We start from the raw sequence: 19,103 nt of genomic DNA, 5'->3' as shown, positions 1-19,103 counted from the left end.
GAAGGATCCAGAAGCGAATATTCTCCCGTGAGATTATTTGCACAAACACCCTCCTAGTCCGGTAAACAACAATTAAACTCAATGCAGCTGCAGCAATGCAAAGTCCTGGGAGTATTTCGCAAGTAATGGGAATAGCATACAGTGCCGACGCAACTGAGTGAGTCATCATCTTTGAGGGGTTTTATAAGCATTGAAGCAGAGTCATGGTGTCTGAGTGCAGCTTGTTCATTCGCGTAGTGGTCGTATATACCACTAGCAATCACTTCTAAGAAGATAAGAGAACCAGCAGGATTTGCCATTGTAAGAAAATTATACAGGCCCCAAAAATTTTCAAGCCAAATAGCTCTGAAGCTGCAGCTGGCAAAATTACCCTAGCCCTATCAACACAATTGTCACATATATTTGCCCTGGCAACCCCACAGCATAGTAGAAGAGCCCAATTGCCATGATGACCTGAACTACAGCCATAGCCACTGGTCTAGGATAGGCGAAGTCTCTAGTAACATAACAAACTCATTGAACATTAGGATTGGTTGTTAGAGTTCATATAGGAAAATACACTTTCACATAGTCCCACATTGAAAGGCAGTAGTTTTCTTTCATGGTTTATATAAGCACCAACACTTTAAAACCCTTCAATAGGTTATGGGCCTACTGAGAAATTCGTTTTTAGATAATATCATTATCTGAAATTCGAATATGTTTGAACACTTATTACAACTGTTAGATGAAGAGGTATAAGATCTCTACAAGCGGATAGATAAGTCTACAGGGCACTTCAACTCTGCATGACTCTATAACCTATCCAAATCAGTATTTTCTTTTATTATTATTTATATAGAATATATTTGTGTGTTATTTTATTATGTTATTTGGTTATATTATGATTGTTCTCCAACTGGTAAACCTTCATGTGCCAATATGTTAGAGAGAGAGAGAGAGAGAAAAAAAAAAAAAAAAAAACTCATATCATAAACAAACCCGGAACCAAACTCCCTTCTGCTTTGGCATCCCCATTCCCAAACCCTAAATTCCTTGTGCCTCAAGTTTGCATTTTAATAGCAAGCAAAGGCCCTATCATTCAATGATGCAGGATGCGCATAAGCCCTAAATTGATTAGTTTTTTAAATTTATTTGTTCGTTTCCTAAGTTATCTAGTTTTATCCATTTGTCTCTAAGCTTTAGTTTGCTATAATTACCCAGTTCTTTTAACATTTGGATTTGAATATTGAGTGAAACCTTTCCCTAACACTCTCTGATTTCTACCCTTTCTTTCCTTCATTCCATTCGAAACTTTGATATCATACCCAAACCCTAAACCAATCTCCCTTCTGCCGCGAGCATCCTCATCCCCAAACCCTAATTTCCCTTGTGGCTCAATTTAGAATTTTGATAGCAACGGATCAGGTATAATTGGGGATTCGAATACCTCTCAACCTTCTGCCTCCGCCGATTTGCTCCCCTACTATCACCCCTTGTATCGATGTGTTAACTTCTCCCCTTTCCTCGAAACGTTCACTTCAACCGACGATGGGTCCTGCACTACGTACAGGAGGTCGAGAAATCTATGCACAAACTGTGCGAGAGAACGGAGATGGAGATAGGAGATGAATAAATATCTAGCCGTGCTTTCCGCCCAGCAAATGCAACTGGTCGATTTGAAGCGTTCAATGTCGGTGCAAATCCAACAGGCAGATAATCCTTACCCAAGGTCAGTGCATGGTTTAGTGGATTTCATCTTCTTTTCTCTGTAAAATTGTGCATGTTTTGCTTTCTCAAGTTTTCTCTAGTTGCTGCATACATGTTTAATTATTCAAAGATTCTTGCTTGAAATAGTAAGCAGCTTCTACTAGCTAGCTGCTTTGACCTTTGCTTCATTCATTAATTCTCTCTAGCTAGTTAGGTGGGTGTTTAAAAAGCTTAACTTGACTTGTTGTATATATCTCTCTTCTCTGTCCAGCTTGACGGAAGCTGCATCTGTATATTTATTTGTGTCTTATTTTGGGATTCAAGAAGAAAGTAATGCAATCTATGAAGTGAAATTCAAATACAGAGCCCCAGTAGTTGGGCGTGTTGACAGGTTTTGTGAGCGTGAGAAGAGTCAGGTTGTTGGCTTGGTCGCTGCACGGATCCGCTCCAATTTATACGTCCTTGCACGGGATTGTGGATTTATTATTGACACGAAGACTATGTCCAGATGCTCATCTTTTCCTCGTCCAATAAAAGATAAACAATCACCAATGGTTTTTTCTGCATATGGCAAACTCTATTGTCTTGCATGTCCATGGGAGTTACCAGCAATTCCAGAGGCTTCCTTTGATAGATATGATCCCGATAACAAACTCTGGGAGATAATGCCTTCTAATCCATTTTATAATTATTATGGGACCGAGATGACAATAACTGGTTATGCTGTTTGTTATGGGGTTATCTTGTTTTCATTGTGTGCCTCGAGAGGAAAGAATTTCGATGTCGTTGCATTTCACATAAGTAGGGAAGCCAGTGGAAGTTGACATTTCTGTTTATTGTGCTCCTTTCCAAGGGAGGGCCGTGGTTGTAGGCGAGAAAATCTATTCCGTACATGGGGAGGAGTTTATGGCATTCGGCTTTAAGATGTACAAAGGTGATGACGGTAGTATTGTATATTTCCTAAGCCAACTGTTTGTATTGGAAGGTCTGGAGATTGCACTACCACCATTGCCATATAGCGAGGAGTATAAGACAGACTATTTGGTTGATTTGGGGAACAATGAGTTTTTCTATGTCAAGACTAGCCGTACACTTCTCTCGGTTCAATATATTTGTATCACCACGTTTCGAATTGTTGTTGAAGAAGCAGCAAGTCTTAAGATGAAGACCATACATTCTACTGTTCGTTCTGTGGATATACAGTGCGGTGAATGGTTCAATCTTGTTTCATGCTTCATTTCGTAAGTTTCCTTCACATTTCTTGTGTTTTCATCAATAACATTAATTTGTGCATTGGAGTTCTGTTATGTTTTGTGTGTAACAAGGTTTCTCATTATTATGACTCAGTGGGTGCGAGGATTATGAACCTAAAGAAGAAGAAACCAGTCTGGATGAGAGTTTTTCTATGGTGAACCATAGGAGAATGGCAAAGGAGAAAGAAATGTGTTTAAATGAAATGTTTTTGTTTATTTAATGATTATGAATCAAGAAACTCAATTTTTTTTTTCGTGTCTATGTTTTTATTGGCCTTTGAGTCTAATTTCTTGTAATATAATTGGCTTTTGCAGAAAGAAGCTGGGCGTGGAATAGCTGCCAGGGAGCCGGAATTGTTTTCTGTCAGGAATAGGAAGAGCCAGGCATCGTGAGAGAGTCATTGTTGTATGTAATCTGTTGTAGCTAAGGCATGCTTGCTTCTCTAGTCTTTCTCTCCATGATTTACAACAAAGGGTGTCTCCATGGTATAGACATTTGCTGCTTTTTTAGGAACAGCAGGTTCCGATAAACATTGAAGGATGAGTTCAGCAGCGTTGCTGCGGCTGTCTTTCCGTTTGTAAATTTCAACTACAAACAAAGTTTTTTTTTTAAAATTGTCTAGTATTTAAGTCATATGTTAATGATATGGACAATGTTATTACAGATGCTGAATTATAACATGATATTGTCTGATTTCGATCACAGAATCCCATATCACATTCTAGTGCACTTCCTCTGTTCTTAGGATGAAGGCTTATTTACCATTACGTTCCTCCATTTTGATAAGAATTATACACCAAGTGCTTTTGCATTCTTGTCTTTGGAAATATCTTGGCTGCTCTTTCAGAATTTCAGTTTTTCAAGCTGTTCAGGTTGATTCAATTTATGCAGCTGTATTGTTTACATCTATATATCAAGGAGTTGAAACATTACTCATTTCTCATTGAAATGCAATTTCTAAGCACAAAGCATGAATAAAAAACCTGATGTATTGGCATAAAGTAATCCGTCGGATGGTAAATCGTGCAGATCTTTGGCATTGCTCTTCTGTTGTAATAGGAAAAAGAAATTTGGGAAAACTACAGGGCCATGCCAAGACCCTGTAAAGAATTTCGTTTCATTTTTACAGAAGAATGCCTACAGAGGATTGGATTTATAATAAACTGGCATAATAATTTAGATGTACTAGATGGCTGGTTCTCACTTTTGTGATAATATAGGTGCAGCAGAAATGTTTGCCTCCTCTCTTACCCTCAGAAAGACTCCGGTCATATATCATAGAGATGAAAGACCTTTCAGACTCATTCTGCTGACAGTAGATATCCACTTCCCCTTTGCTTTCACAGCTCAACCGCGCGATCCATAGAGTTGCGTATAAACCCTCCTAGTCCGGTAAACAACAATTAAACTCAATGCAGCTGCAACAATGCAAAGTCCTGAGAGTATTCCACAAGTAATGGAATAGCATACAGTGCCAACACAACTGAGTGAGTCATCATCTCTGAGGGGTTTTATAAGCATTGAGGCCGAGTCTCGGTGTCTGAGTGCAGCTTGTTCCTTCGCGTAGTGGTCGTATATACCACTAGCAATCACTTCTGAGAAGATAAGAGAACCAGCAGGATTTGCCATTGTAAGAAAATTATATAGGGCCCCAAAACTTTTCAAGCCAAATAGCTCTGAAGCTGCAGCTGGCAAAACTGCCCAGTGAGCACCATACCCTAGCCCTACCAACACAGTTGTCACATATATTTGCCCTGGCAACCCCAAAGCATAGTAGAAGAGCCCGATTGCCATGATGACCTGAACTACAGCCATAGCCACTGGTCTAGGATAGGCGAAGTCTCTGGTAAAATAACAAACATATTGAACATTAGAACTGGTAAACCTTCATGTGCTAATATTTTAGAGAGACAAAATACTGGAGTTTATGATTTTAAGTTATATCTGGTTTCACCTTACTATAATCTCAGAGAAGTAGCCGCCACCAACACGTCCAAGAAAGTTCCAAATGCTGATCATGGAGACATATATACTTGAATCGGTATACCCAAGTGACTGAGTTATCTGACCCAAATTATCAATAATTGTCAAACCAGATCCGGCAGCCAGTAAAAGGGAAACAAATATAAGCCAGAAATCTGCCTTTATCAATGCCTGCATTAATGTGAAATCCTCTCCTCTACGAGGGCCTTTTCTCCTCTTGACCCTCACTGCTCCATCTGCAGCTGCTTGGAACAGTTTAGCCTGCAGCTGAGCAATTCGTTTTTGTCTCTCTGATGCTGGAAGTGAATCTACTTCTGGACTCTTCTCATCTTCCACCTCACTAAGAATCACCTCAGTTTTGTCCTGCTCAGATTTGCCATCTTCTTCTCTCTGAGCCTCAAGGAGAAGGCTCTCCTGCGCCGAAGGTGTTGGTTCGGAGAAGAAAACTAATATGATAGGGATTATGATTGGAAGTAATATGAGAATTATCAAAATGGCTGCAAACAATGTGATCAAAGATTGACTCAAGTTAAGCACATCCTCAAGAATCAAAACTCCCAATAAATAAGCTGCCAGGACAAGGCAAACACTATAAGTAAATAGGAAACTTGAATTATCAGCTGGCCTGACTTGTCTGTGACCTCCCACAGGCCTAACAATGAACATCAGAGCAATGACAACCATAGATGGGCCAACTGCAATCATGAAAAGCAATGATGATTCATTTGGGGAATTGATCATTGCATAAATCTGAGTAATGATTGCACCACTCAACCCAGCATATCCTTTTAGGATCCCCACAACAGGACCCCGGCTTTTGGGAAAGTTCTGCACACATGAAATCAATGCTGCTGTGTTGAAGAAGGTCTCTCCGTTTGTTCCCACAAATATACAGATGCAAAGCTGCACATAAAAAAACAAACTTCATTAACAATTCTGCTCACAAAGAAATGTAGAAGAATTTCTGAACTCTGTTGAAATAGCAATGAACAAAAAGAAGAGATTTCAGTCAAATTTTCACATGTCCCAATTCAGCTTGGATATCAATAGAATGTGTATGACTGTTCTGTCAAGAAAAACAATATTAAGAAAGACAATGGCAACCCTTTTCCATTTGAAAAATATACTAAGAATTCAGCACCTTATAGCTCCTCTTTCCTTTCCAACAGGAAATTTCAAATTTGTCAACGCTTCTATCATTTCCAAATCTGATATTTCAACCAATAACCAAAAGGTTATTGAACAAAATCTGGACAGAATATTTGGTTTGCGGTATGGGGAAAAGGCATGTATATGTGATATTGACTATGTATATATGAACTAAAGATATATCTAATTTGTCCTACTATTGTGAATTTAGATAGGGATTCCAAAGGATATATATATATATATATATAAGTTATAACAATGGAATTCAAGTCCTGACAGAGAAAGAGAGAGAGAGAGAGCAATCTATCTGTGTACCAGATCCAAAAGAAGACTTGATGATCAGATGAGACTTGATTGAAGTTTGAACTCACCACCCACAAAGGAAAAGCAGGCAATCTTTGAGAGACTATAAGCCAAAGCAAGCCATAGCCAAGAAAATTGAGAGCTGCCCCAATGGACAGAAGCCCCCAAGTGGGCAAAACCTCAGACAAGCTTCCTGCCACAAACCCAACAGCGTCACCCCAGTCCTTGGCCACACCAAGAATGGCCACCTGCCTCTGGTTGTACCCCATGGTGCTCTTGATCACTGGAGATATGCTCCCAAACAAGTACCCAATTCCTGCAAATGACTGAATCCACATTGCACACACAAACACAAGCCATCTGCTGTTGAAGAAAGACTTCAATTTCCCATGAAAGTGAACCATCTTCGTGTTTTGATGAAATTAGTGGCTGGTGATGATGATGATCAAAGACAGCAAAGTCTACTGCATCACACTATTTGATTGGAAATTGAGATCTCTAATGATCACTTTGAAACTTGGTTTTGAATGACTGGTTTTTTGTCTGTCTACGCCTGACGTACATATAAATATCCAGCTGTGTGATATTTTCGATCAACATGGCGGTAAATTAATCCCAGTCTCACCAACGGTCAATATAACTACCATTATATAATATGTAGAATGAAAAGATGTAAAACAAAGAAAAATCAACTGATATGTCAATGGGGTTAAAAGTTTTTGACTGCTCAAGACAAAAATGTTTGAAGAGTTTCAATTTCTGAAGTTTCTTAATTTAGGTTCAGGTCTTTTGCATGCCAACAAAATTAAGAACAGTGGTTTGTGAGTGTGACCCTGATGTTATAAATTATTTTAAAGTTTTTGGGAAGTCAATCATAGGAGGCGTAATTGTTTTTCAGCCACTACTTTACGAAGACCATCATCGTTATTGTTGACCTCGGCAGCTGATTTCCAGATTTCTTTTATTCAAATGTAGAGAGAGACACACACACTTGTATATAAAATATTATTTTCACGTATTTATATTCTTTTTAGAAACGTACCATAATGATGTTTACATCTCAAATCTATCAAACTTGTGTCCACACAAAAAGTCCATCTGACTTATCTTTGCCTGCTTATCATTTGGCCTCTTCTGGGATTTGCATTTTTGGTTTTACAACCGTGAGTCATACAACAATGAATAATATGATGTAAAGAACAAGACACGTGAGTTAGGTTAATTGATTAGGAATTTTTTTATTTACATATTTTATGTTTTATATATTTTTTATATATTTCTTTCATTATGTGACTCATCTTGTGATAAGAGAAATAAAAATAAATGTATATAAAATATGTTACATGTAAGTTTTACTCACTAGCCAATACAATGCGCCGTCTTACACTCAAATTTGAGTTTTTCTCTTTTTAAATTAGATTAGTTTAAATTAATTTAAACTATCACTCGTATTAAAAATGATATTAAACAAAAGGCAAGTAAAGAAATTGTCCAATTTAAGAGGGCATGCAGTGGGGACCAGAGAGTGACATAAAAAATCCAAATTCAACAACTTAAACCAAACAGAAAAATGAAAGAGAAACAGTTTCTAATCAAAAAAAAAGACCGTCGGTTGTCCGTCTTTTCAGGGGATTGAATCCAGGCAAAGATTCGAAGTCTTGTAATAGGGATTGTAGGGTAAGATGATCCATCACTATAGAGTTCCCCCTCGGTTTTTATGATATACACGACTGATAGACATTGAAGGAAAGAGAACAAAGACAATGCAATTTACAACTGGCAGCATGTGGTGCTTTAACCTTCGTTTTCTTTTATTTATTGCCACGCATAACACGCAACCATATTAATTGTCAATATGGATCGAATTTGTCACACTTCTTAATCAATCTATTATTTTTTATACTAATGCCAAGTCGAGAGAATAGCTCATCACAAATAGATCTGGAAATAGGAATATTCGATTTTGTTTAATTGATGTTACGTAAATATAACGTGATAGGAAGAGATTTTGTAGCTCAAGTGGTTAAGATTAGTTACTTTTGCTTCCGAGATATTATGTGTTCGAATTACCTCCAACGTTATCATTTGTATAAAACAAAATGTTGAAACGTGATTAAAAAAAGTGAACATGAGTGAAAATGCCAAGTAACAATCGACTAGTTTGTAAAAGTACACTTAATTAATATCTCACTCCTAAATTTCTCCTAAAATGGTTTTAGTTTCGTTTGATCAACACGTAACATGTATAGCCGACAAATTGAAAAGAAGAACAGTTCAATTTCAACACGCAGGAAGCAGATGCAACACACCTACCTACATAAGTTGTTGAGCTTGTATAAAATATGACCTGATTTGTTGAGCTGTCACACATCAACCATTATAGACACATAGAAGAGATCATACGTGGTCGTCTGAATACAAAACCAGTTTTCCCAAATGCTTTTAACTTTCAAAAGAGCCTTCCCTTCTATGTCACATGTAATTTATCTGGTACTTAAGAAACAAGCTGATCATAAGATTCAGAAAACAAGAAGCATGAACAAATTATTCACAAATCAACAAATTTCTTGTGAATATTATCGACTTCGTTCTTTCATTTCAGAGATGAGCAGATGAAGAAAAAACTTTTAGTCCATGGCTTCGAAACTTGGAGCATACCAACCCAACTGGTCAGTGATTTTCTTCATCCTTTCTTCTTGTCCCTTTGAATTCCCTAAAGCAGTAGTGAAAGGGTACAAGTAGGTTACTTTTGTGGCCATGCACCTGTAAGAAACCAAGTCTCCTTTCACCAGAAACTCCAGCACATCTCGGCCAAACCCTCCATCAAACTCAGCTTGTAGATATTGGCCTCCTGGGATTGTTTTCATTATCAGTAATGTCTCACTAAAATTTGGTTTAAATTTAATTAATGATTCGCCAACAGGGTCTAGCCCAATGGAAAAAGGCTTGACGACCAAGTTCCTCTTCACTTAAATTAATAAGCATCTTGGCAACATTCTGTTTTACTACTTGAGATCAAGTTCATGGGCCAGATTTCAATTTGTTATGCATGTGTTCAATCAATCTACTTACCATCAGGGGTATCTTGCAAGATTTGAATTTTTGCATTCTTTTGAGTTTCCAAGATTGCTTCTTTCAACCTCTGCATAATTTCATTAAAATAAAAAGAAAGTGACTTACAGCATTTTGTAAAGCTTAAAACTACATTAGGACAAAAAAAGAAGAAGATTGAAACTAGTTTACTCAAGATGCAAACAAGTGAATGCAGAAAGTTCATAACCAAGCAAGTCTCGGATCATGAGAAAAGTAAAAGTTCAATTCAAATTGTTCATGAGAGTGGATGCATTGATTCTCTCTAAACCTGAATTGCATTGTCTGAAGAATTTGCAGGAATCGTCAATGGAAATGCAAACGATGATGACCTTGGATTTGTTGACACACAGCCTGGATTTATCGATGGGCAAGGTCTGATTTTTCTGCAAATTGAACGGGACACACACACAGGTCATACTGAGCAAACAGAGCAAAGCACATTGCACAAGGCAGAGAAAGAAAAAACCTCTAATTTCTCCATGCCTTCCAACAAATACATTCTTTTCAACACAACATGGATGTAAATTAGCAAAAATAGAAAGAACCCATTAAAGAGAATTGGATTCAGTACAAACCCATTAACTAATTTAATCCAAAACTCCTTGAAGAATTCTAATTTTGACACTTTGTATGTAGCAAAAGGAGAAAACCCAGTTAAAGAAACAGTGAGTTGAAGAAAGTGTACCCATTTTCCAGCCCAGTCTGTAAATTCTTGGATTGAGAGAATGGAGTGGTGGGGGGAGGGACTAAATTGGACTGGGAGTTGAGAGAAGGGACTGCTAAAGCAGGAAAAGGTGAGCTGAGTGTTACAGAGAGAGCCAAAGAGAGTAGACTGGGTAAGATTGTGGGCTTTGGGGCTGAACTTTGCAAACTAGCTTTTGGGTTTTGAAGGCAATGAGAGGTTTTAGTGAATGAGTGTTTGGAAGTTGGAGGTAGAAGATGACCAACCATCAAACTCATGTTGGTTAAGCTCTTGTTATCCTCTCACTCTGCTTCACTCTCTCTCTCTCTCTCTCTCTAAACGCAGTGTTTTAGCCTGCAAATTCATCAGAACATTGCCGTTTAGTCGTGCAAATGACCACCACATATGCAAATTGTCGTTCGCGCTGTTAATATGTATGTCAATATGAAAAGCTTGACGTCGTTTTGTTTCCGTAACGGTTAAATAGTTTTTAGATAACCTCTGCAAACAAGAAGTCGATATGTCCGAGTGGTTAAGGAGACAGACTTGAAATCTGTTGGGCTTCGCCCGCGCAGGTTCGAACCCTGATGTCGACGAATTTAATTTTTTTTGCTTATTATTATTATTTTCTTCCAAATATCTGTTTGTTTGGAAGCCAAGAAAACGCACGAAGAAAAAAGGTTTCGCCAAGTCCAAAACTGCAGCATGAACATCTCCTATTTTCACTATAATTTTCTAAACCAACCAAAGAATACAACAGAACCCAAAACATGACATCAAGATTCAGTTTTCATCTATTGTTGGTGTACTATACATAAAATTCACACAATTACTCTTCCATGTTTTACTTATTTTTATCTAGGAACCCTAATCTAGGTTTCTTTCCTTTTTTTTCGCCATTTTCGCTCTTTTTATGCTTTTACCTTTTCATCTATATATATATATATATATATAAAGTTCGAGGCAGAGTTTGGTGAAAACTTTAAAAATACCAAGAAATGCCCATGTTTATTAATTAATACTAGCTCATTGACACGCACAAACCCTCACGTGTGTGCCAATTGGTTTTTTTTAATAAATATTTTATTTTATTTTAGAATTAAAAATAATAATGGGTATAAAAATAAGACCTATTATATTTATTTTTTTTTATTTTTTATTTTTTATTTTTTTAATATGAAAAGGTGTGAATTTACCATATTATCCTCATTTAATTAAAATTTTCAATTCTTAATTTTTGAATTAATGTTTGGATTAACCAAGGGCATTTTCTAGTTAATGCAAACATTAATAATTGAAATTATTAATTAAATGAGGATAAATGGTAATTTCACACCTTTTATATTAAAAATTTTTAAAATTTAAAATAAATCAGATAATAGGTTCTATTTTTGTGGAATACAACTACCCATTATCTTTTTTAATTCTAAAATTTTAAAATAAAATAAAAAAAGAATCCAATTGGCACAGGGATGAGGGGCTAGTTTAAAATAAATTAAAAAATCGAAGTTATTCTGCACGGGCTAGCATAACAACATATATAATGCGTGCGGAATAAGATAGCAGCCTCTAGAACTAGAATTTTCCAGGAGTTTTTTTTTTTTTATAAATTGGAATTTTTTTCCAAGAGTTCGAAACTTTCATATCATACCCAAACCCTAAACTAAACTCCCTTCTGCAGAAACCCTAAATTCCCTTGTGCCTCAATTTAGCATTTTAATCATAGCAAGGGCCCTATCATCCGGAATAATGGGGGATGATCGGAATACATCTCAACCTTCTGCCGCCGCCGCTCTGCTCACCTCCGGTCAAGATGTTCAGGACTATGCCTGGATGTTGGTGGATTCACGCCAAAGTGAGGCCCGCTGCAATATATATTTGATCAAGAAATATATGCGCGAACTGTACGACAGAACGGAGATAGATAAATCTCAGGGCAAACTGGGCAACATATCCAAGATGGAGAAATCTCTAGCCCAACTGGTTGATTTGACGAAATCAATGTTGGAGCAGATTCTCTCACTACAACCCACGGTGCATAAGGCCGTTAATCCTTACCCAAGGTCAGTGCTTGGCTTACTGGATTTCATCTTCTTTTCTCTGTAAAATTGTTGATGTTTTTCTTTTTCAAATTTTGCTTCAGTTTTCTCTAGTTGCTGCATGCATGTTTACTTATTCAAAGATTCTTGCTTGAAATAAAAAGTAAGCAGCTTCTACTAGCTGGCTGCTTTCACCTTTGCTTCATTCATTAATTATCTTTAGCTAGTTTGGTAGGTGTTTGAAAAGCTTAACTTGACTTGTTGTATACATCTCTCTTCTCTGTCCAGCTTGCCCATCGATTCGGAGCATGCATCAATGACAGTAAATCAGGGGGCTATTAGATCTGTATATTTAATGACGTCTTATTTTGGGATTGAAGAACGAAGTAATGCAATCTATGGAGTGAAATTCAAACACGGAGGAGGAGTCACTCATGAACCCCCAGTAATTGGACTTGTTGACAGGTTCTGTGAGGTGAGAAGTATGACGTTATTGGCATGAAGGCTGCACATATTTTCAACTGCTCCAAATTATACGTCCTTGCACGGAGCGGTGGATATATAATTGACACGAAGACTATGTCAAGATGTTCATCTTTTCCTCCTCGGGCCTATAATAAATCAACACCGATTGTTGTATCTGCGTATGACAAGCTGTATTGTCTTGCAATCCCATCGTCCCGCAAACCATTTCCGTACCTCTCCTTCGAGAGATATGATCCATTTTATAATTATAAGATTATAACTGGTTACGCCGTTTGTTATGGAGTTATTTTGTTTTCATTCTATGGCCCGAGAGAAAAGAATTTTGATGTCCTTGCTTTTCACATTAGTAGAAACCAATGGAGGCAGGTGGAAGTTGACACTTCTGTTGATTATGCTCCTTTTCAAGGGAGGGCCGTGGTTGTAGACAAGACTATCTATTCCATACAAGGGAATGAGTTTATAGCATTCTCCTTTAGGATGGACAAAGGTGACCATGGTAATATTGGATATTCCTTGAGCCAATTGTTTATATTGCAAGACCTAGAGATTGTGTGTCTACCATTGCCATTTAAAATGAAGAGTGAGTATTTGGTTCATTTGGGGAACCATGACTTTTTCCATGTCAAGACTGGTCATTGCTTTGACACGGCTCAATATCTTTGTATCACTACATTTCAAATTGTTGTTGGAGAAGGAGAAAGAGATATGATCAAGACTATAAATTCAACTATTCATTCTGTGGATGTAGAGTGCATTGAATATTTTGATCTTGTTTTCTGCTTCATGCCGTAAGTTTCCTACATGTTTCTTATTGTGTTTTCATCAATAACATTATTAATTTGTTCTGTTACATTTTGTATGTAACAAGGTTTCTCATTATTATGATTCAGTGATTGTGGGGATTATGAACCTATAGAAGATAAGAGCGTGTGAATCAGCCAAAACAAGAAGAAACCATTATGGATGAGAGTTTTTCTATAGTGAAACGTACGACAATGGCAAAGGTGAAAAAAATGTGTTTACATGAAATCTTTTTGTTTATTTAATGATCATGAAGCAAGAGACTCAATTTTGTTCATGACTATTAAGTTTTATTTATTTATTGGACTTTGAGTCTAATTTCTTGTACTATAATTGAGTTTTGCAGAAAGAATTAAAATCCGAGAGGAAGATGGAAGATTAGCTGCCAGGCATCGTGAAAGAGTCTATTTTGGGCGAACTGGCACCTCGTTGTTGTAAAAGGAATGTGAAATATGAAAATTCAAAAGCTTTGGATAGCCTCATATTGTATTATGTCACTGAATATATAGATGGGATCTTTTGCAAACAACTTCATGTTAATTTATACATGCATTTGGAAGTTTCCAGATGGTTTTTGCTTCATCAAGTCCTAAATTGGCTCTGGTTTCATGTTGTTAACGGGTGGTTTGTGGTCTCTTAGTCTTTCTCTCCATGATTTAGAACAAAGGATGTCTCCATAATATAGAAATTCTCTGCATTGTGAGTTCAGTAGCGTCTGTGAAGAAAATTTAATTTTATATGACAAGTAAGAAAGTTGTGATGTTGATTAGTTGGAAAACAGGTGGGTGTTTATCTGGAAGTGGCCTTTCCTGAACCTGTTATTCATCGGCCATTTGGGTGTGTCTAATTTTACTTAGGGGAATAACAAGGCTTTAATTCCCTATTTATTTTTTAAAAATTAAAACAAAAAATACAAGGTAAGGCCGGGCGGCTATACTGTTTTTTTAAAAAAATAATAAAATAATAATAATAATAAATAGGGTATAGCCGCGTTTCAAGATAAGTACGGACTCTTTTAATATATTGCATTTCAAACGTATAGCCGTTCGGCCATACTATTTATTTTTAAAATTAAGAAAGGAATCTTCTCTCTCTCATTTGTGCCTTGTAATTATCAGTTGTTGGTATTTTGTTAGTTCTTCTTTCCCATCTCTGTTACATACGCAATTAATAGTTGGTTTTTTCTTCATCAAGTCCTAAATTAACTCTGGTTTCGTGTTGATAATGGGCGGTTGTGGTCTCTTATGTAATCTGCTGTATCTGAGGCATGCTTAGTTTTCTCATGCTCTTTCTCTCCATGATTCAGAACAATGCTTGGGTGTCTCCATGATGTAGAAATTCTCTGCTTTGTGAGGAACAGCAGCAGGTTCCGATAAATATTGAAGGACGAGTTCAGTAGCGTTTGTGGAGAAACTTTAATTCTATATGATAAGTAAGAATGTTGTGGTGGAAAACGGGTGGGTTTGTGTATCTGGAGGTGGCCTTTTTCTGAACCTGGGTGGGGTGGCTCTGAGGGTATGCAAGTGGTGCCACTGCACAGGGCCCCTAATTTTTTAGGGGCCCCAATTTTTTTTCATGTGTATAATATATGTAGAGTGCTGCTATTTCCACCCACCTCATATTTTTCCACCCACCTTATTTTAAAAAATTTCCTATGTAAAATGACTTCTAAAACCCTAAAAATAAAACAAATTTTAAAAAGAAAATAAATTTTTTCTTTTACTCTCCATATTCTTTTCATCTTCCTGACCTCAACAAATTCAGCGAGCATTGATCTACCCATCCCAATCATTTGAAAAGTTTTTTTTAAAAAAAATTCAAATCAAATTCATAACTCCACGTTTAATATTGTGTCAGGGTTGATAGGTGTTGATAATAGAGGCCAAATTTTCCTTTAATTTTATTCCATTTTAAAGATTTTTTAGTCTGATTAACCCACATACGGGTCCTTATTCCATATAACATCACTTCAATTAAAAATCCATTGCAGTCTTGTTGGTTGTATGTTGTTGCGGTGGTGGTGTCGCGGTCGTGAAGCCACCAGTACTGCCAAGGGTATTTTAGGAATAATGGTGGGTGGAAAAGTAGGATTTTAATAATTCAAATTTACATAGTGGGTGAGAAAATAAGACAGGTGGGTGGAAATAGCAGCACTCTATATGTATAACAAATGTTATATATATACAGAGTGAGCAAATTGTTGACACAAAGACGTTTCTAGTTGTGTTGGTTTGTAGGGCCTCAACTTCTATTCAGGACTCGACTTCAAAACCTGCTTGTGTTAAAGACTTGTCCGATGTCAACACCAACATTCAATATCCCAATTACTTTCACAACCACAAACTGAAATAATAAATACCTGATCACAAACTGAAATAATCCAATTTAATTCTTTTGTGAAATTTCAATTTTGTCCTTGGGAGTATGGGTACTTTGATCACTTGAAGAAAAAAAACATTTATTGTATGGCATTACATAATGGTGTAAGTTTGTGTGAGCTTATGTGAGGCCCTAATTTAAGGTTTGCACATGACCTTCAAAATCTCAAGACCGGCCCTGCTGGGTGTATGTAGTATACTTCATTTCTTCATCAAGAATTTGGAATTCCTTCAAGTTGTAACAGTTACCATATAACCTTGGATCTTTTTTCTTCATTAGTGGGTTTCTGCTTTAGGCTGAGTTTCTAACTGGTGAAGTTTGTTTTTTGTTTGATTTAATGCTAAATACACCCAAAAAACAAAACCCAAATGAGGTGAAGACTCAGCCCCTCACTTTGGTCAAAGCAGGATCCTTGAAAGCAATGCCAAGAGCATTTAAATTTGAACTTGATGACTCTGTTGATTCTTCTGAAAGTAAAATGTTCAAATATAGACAACGGTGCATAGAGATGCATAGAAAAACAAGCAATCGAACACAATCATTATAACAATTTCCTAACGTTTTATATGGGACATGAGCACAAACACTGATGTATGTATAGAAGAGAGACCCAAGGAGGATGAATTAATTTTTAATCGAGGACCTTGTTATGAGGGAAGATGTCATATCTACAATTGCTGACTGGTCTGCTCCCAATTTGATGGCCTCTTTGCTTGCTCTAATGAACCTTGAAACAGCACCTTTTACGTACCCGTGAGCTTGCTTCACACTCATCTTCTTGCTCATTTCATCAGGGAAGCTGCTCAAGAAGTGGTCACCATTAAGTACACCGGCTAATTGGACTACCTCGCCCTGAAACTCGGATAAACCGGCATCTTCATTCGCCTCTGTGCTCCTCAAAGGCACCACATCTGGCAAGGTCTCTACAAGAATTCCGTAGGAGACAGGTTCAGCTTTCTTCCATTGACAACCTCAATATATGATATATCCATTGAGCTACAAGTGGGGAAATAAAGATGATGCATGGGGCTCCACAGTGACAAATGTATCTTCATTTTTCTTTTTTTTCTTCTTTTGTTCTATTTAAAGGGATCAACTTTTCATGTTTCTAATCAATTCTCTTCTAACCCTGTTACTTTCTAATAGATCTAAATAATTTTTGTCATCAACACTGCATAAATTTGATTAATTCGGAGTCTAGATAGATAGATACCTGGGCAGTCAGTCCTGGGAGAAGTCAATTGCCCAACAACATGCTCAAATGTGCCGGCCCATGCATCTCTGAGAGTTAAGAAGTTGGAGGAGAGGTCGAACATCTTCTTCATGGTGGCAGCGATTGAAGAATGCTCAAACTCAGAGAAACTGAGAAACTGAAAAACTGAAACAGCACTTCGATTCATCTCGGTATGTTCTTAATCAAAGTTGCGATACCAAAACCCAAAACCAGAAGGTGGAATAGTTCTGCAGTTAGTGGAATTGGGAAGGCAATGGGTGGTTCCCGAGAGGATAAGTATGTGTTGAAACTTCTCTGGGTTATCTGTTGTTGTTCGGAAATCTTCTTTAAAAGTTAAATCCTTGAACACCCTGTCACTCATATTGTTAATATTACTGAATAAATTGCCTAGGCAGGCGCTAGGCGGGCTAGGCGGAGGCTAGTCGGAGGCTAGGCAGAGGCTAGTCGGAGGCTAGGCGGGTTAGGCGGTCTAGGCGGTTGTTAGGTGGTCTAGAAAAAAAAAAGCCATTTTGGAATCTCCAAGGTCAGGGACGAGATGATGATGGTGCTATGAGAGAGAGAGAGAGAGAGAGATGAGGATTGAAGAAGATTACTGAATAAATGGCCTAGGCGGGCTAGGCGGGGGCTAGGCGGGCTAGGCGGAGGCTAGGCGGGCTAGGCGGTCTAGGCGGTTGTTAGGCGGTCTTGAAAAAAAAAAGCCATTTTGGAATCTCCAAGGTCAGGGACGAGATGATGATGGTGCTATGTGAGAGAGAGAGAGAGAGAGAGAGATGAGGATTGAAGAAGATTACTGAATAAATGGCCTAGGCGGGCTAGGCGGGGGCTAGGCGGAGGCTAGGAGGGCTAGGCAGTCTAGGCGGTCGCTAGGAGGGGGCTGGGCGGAGGCTAGGCGGGCTAGGCAGTCTAGGCAGTTGTTAGGCGGTCGCTAGGCGGGCTAGAAAAAGAGAGAGAGAGAGAGAGAGAGAGAGAGAGAGAGAGAGAGAGAGAGATGAGGATTGAAGAAGAGAGTTCGCTGGTTATGTCTGAGCGAGAGCGAGGGGCTAGAAGACGGCTCTTGTTTGGTGAAACTTTAAAAATACCAAGAAACACTCGTGCTTATTAATTAATAAAACAAATATGTTAAATTAGAAAGTTAAAATAAACTTCCAAACCGGAAGATTGCATGGCGATTATCTGATTCCCTTTATATAAAAAAACAAATATTCATTTCTTCTTATTTTTAAATATATTTCAAATTCAAACATATTTCTTATCAAAATTTATTTTATATATATTTAGTAATAAGAATAGCAAAGGCCCTTCTGCTACATCTCAACCTTCTGCCGCCGCCGCTCAGCTCACCTCGGGTCAAGATGTTCAAGACTCTCCTGGGATGACTTCACACCTACAGGAGACCCCAGGCAATATATGTTTGATCAGGAAATATCTGCGCGAATTGCACAACAGAACGAAGATGGAGAAATATCTGGGCAAGCTAGGCAATATATCGTAGATAGGCCAACTGGTCGATTTGATGAAATTAATGTTGGAGCAGATTCACTCACTACAACCCACGGTGCATAAGGCCGTTAATCGTAACCCGAGGTCAGTGCATGGGTTAGTGGATTTCATTTTCTCTGTAAAATTGTTGATGTTTTTCTTTTTCAAATTTTGCTTAAAAGTTGTCTCTAGTTGCTGCATGCATGCATGTTTAATTATTCAAAGATTCTTGCTTGAAAGAAATAGTAAGCAGCTTCTACTAGCTGGCTGTCCATAGGGTAGGGATTTCATATCCATGTTCATAACGTGTACAAACCAGACGGCGTAGTTGCAACTTCAAGTGCATGTCAAATTGTTTGGCTAAGAAGGTTGCTCGTAGAACTGTGCTTTAAACAAGAAAAGCCTACTGTGATTTTCTTTGATAATAGCTCTGCCATTAAGCTATCCAAAAATCCAGTAATGCATGGGAGGAGCAAGCACATTGATGTTAGATTCCATTTCCTTCGAGATCTTGTCAAAAATGAAGTAATTG

The 19,103-nt window shown here is 37.7% G+C and overlaps 3 protein-coding genes and 1 non-coding gene across 4 annotated transcripts; 2 read left to right on the top strand and 2 right to left on the bottom strand.

The window, feature by feature from the left end:
- Positions 1-1,666: 1,666 nt before the first annotated feature.
- LOC117627530 lies at positions 1,667-3,647 on the top strand. The gene is made up of 4 exons (XM_034359652.1): positions 1,667-1,711; positions 1,961-2,930; positions 3,037-3,132; positions 3,258-3,647. Exons 2-4 carry the CDS (start codon positions 2,596-2,598, stop codon positions 3,277-3,279), a joined length of 453 nt encoding a protein of 150 aa, XP_034215543.1. The 5' UTR covers positions 1,667-1,711; positions 1,961-2,595; the 3' UTR covers positions 3,280-3,647.
- Positions 3,648-3,859: 212 nt separating this feature from the next.
- Positions 3,860-6,922, bottom strand: LOC117627529 (protein NUCLEAR FUSION DEFECTIVE 4-like). Its single transcript, XM_034359650.1, has 3 exons — positions 6,447-6,922; positions 4,898-5,829; positions 3,860-4,786 (listed from the first exon to the last, which is right to left on the bottom strand). Exons 1-3 carry the CDS (start codon positions 6,780-6,782, stop codon positions 4,291-4,293), a joined length of 1,764 nt encoding a protein of 587 aa, XP_034215541.1. The 5' UTR covers positions 6,783-6,922; the 3' UTR covers positions 3,860-4,290.
- Positions 6,923-8,692: 1,770 nt separating this feature from the next.
- On the bottom strand, positions 8,693-10,544 carry LOC117627929 (thylakoid lumenal 17.9 kDa protein, chloroplastic). Its single transcript, XM_034360248.1, has 4 exons — positions 10,157-10,544; positions 9,740-9,854; positions 9,451-9,520; positions 8,693-9,229 (listed from the first exon to the last, which is right to left on the bottom strand). The coding sequence occupies exons 1-4, from the start codon at positions 10,429-10,431 to the stop codon at positions 9,006-9,008; spliced, it is 684 nt and encodes a 227-aa protein (XP_034216139.1). The 5' UTR covers positions 10,432-10,544; the 3' UTR covers positions 8,693-9,005.
- Positions 10,545-10,667: 123 nt separating this feature from the next.
- TRNAS-UGA lies at positions 10,668-10,749 on the top strand. The gene has a single exon. It is a non-coding gene; the product is annotated as a tRNA-Ser (tRNA).
- Positions 10,750-19,103: the final 8,354 nt, after the last annotated feature.

Source organism: Prunus dulcis, chromosome 5, assembly GCF_902201215.1.
Source record: "Prunus dulcis chromosome 5, ALMONDv2, whole genome shotgun sequence".
NCBI classification, from domain to species: domain Eukaryota; kingdom Viridiplantae; phylum Streptophyta; class Magnoliopsida; order Rosales; family Rosaceae; genus Prunus; species Prunus dulcis.
Note: the sequence above shows the minus strand (reverse complement) of the source record. Positions and strands in the feature narration are given on the sequence as shown.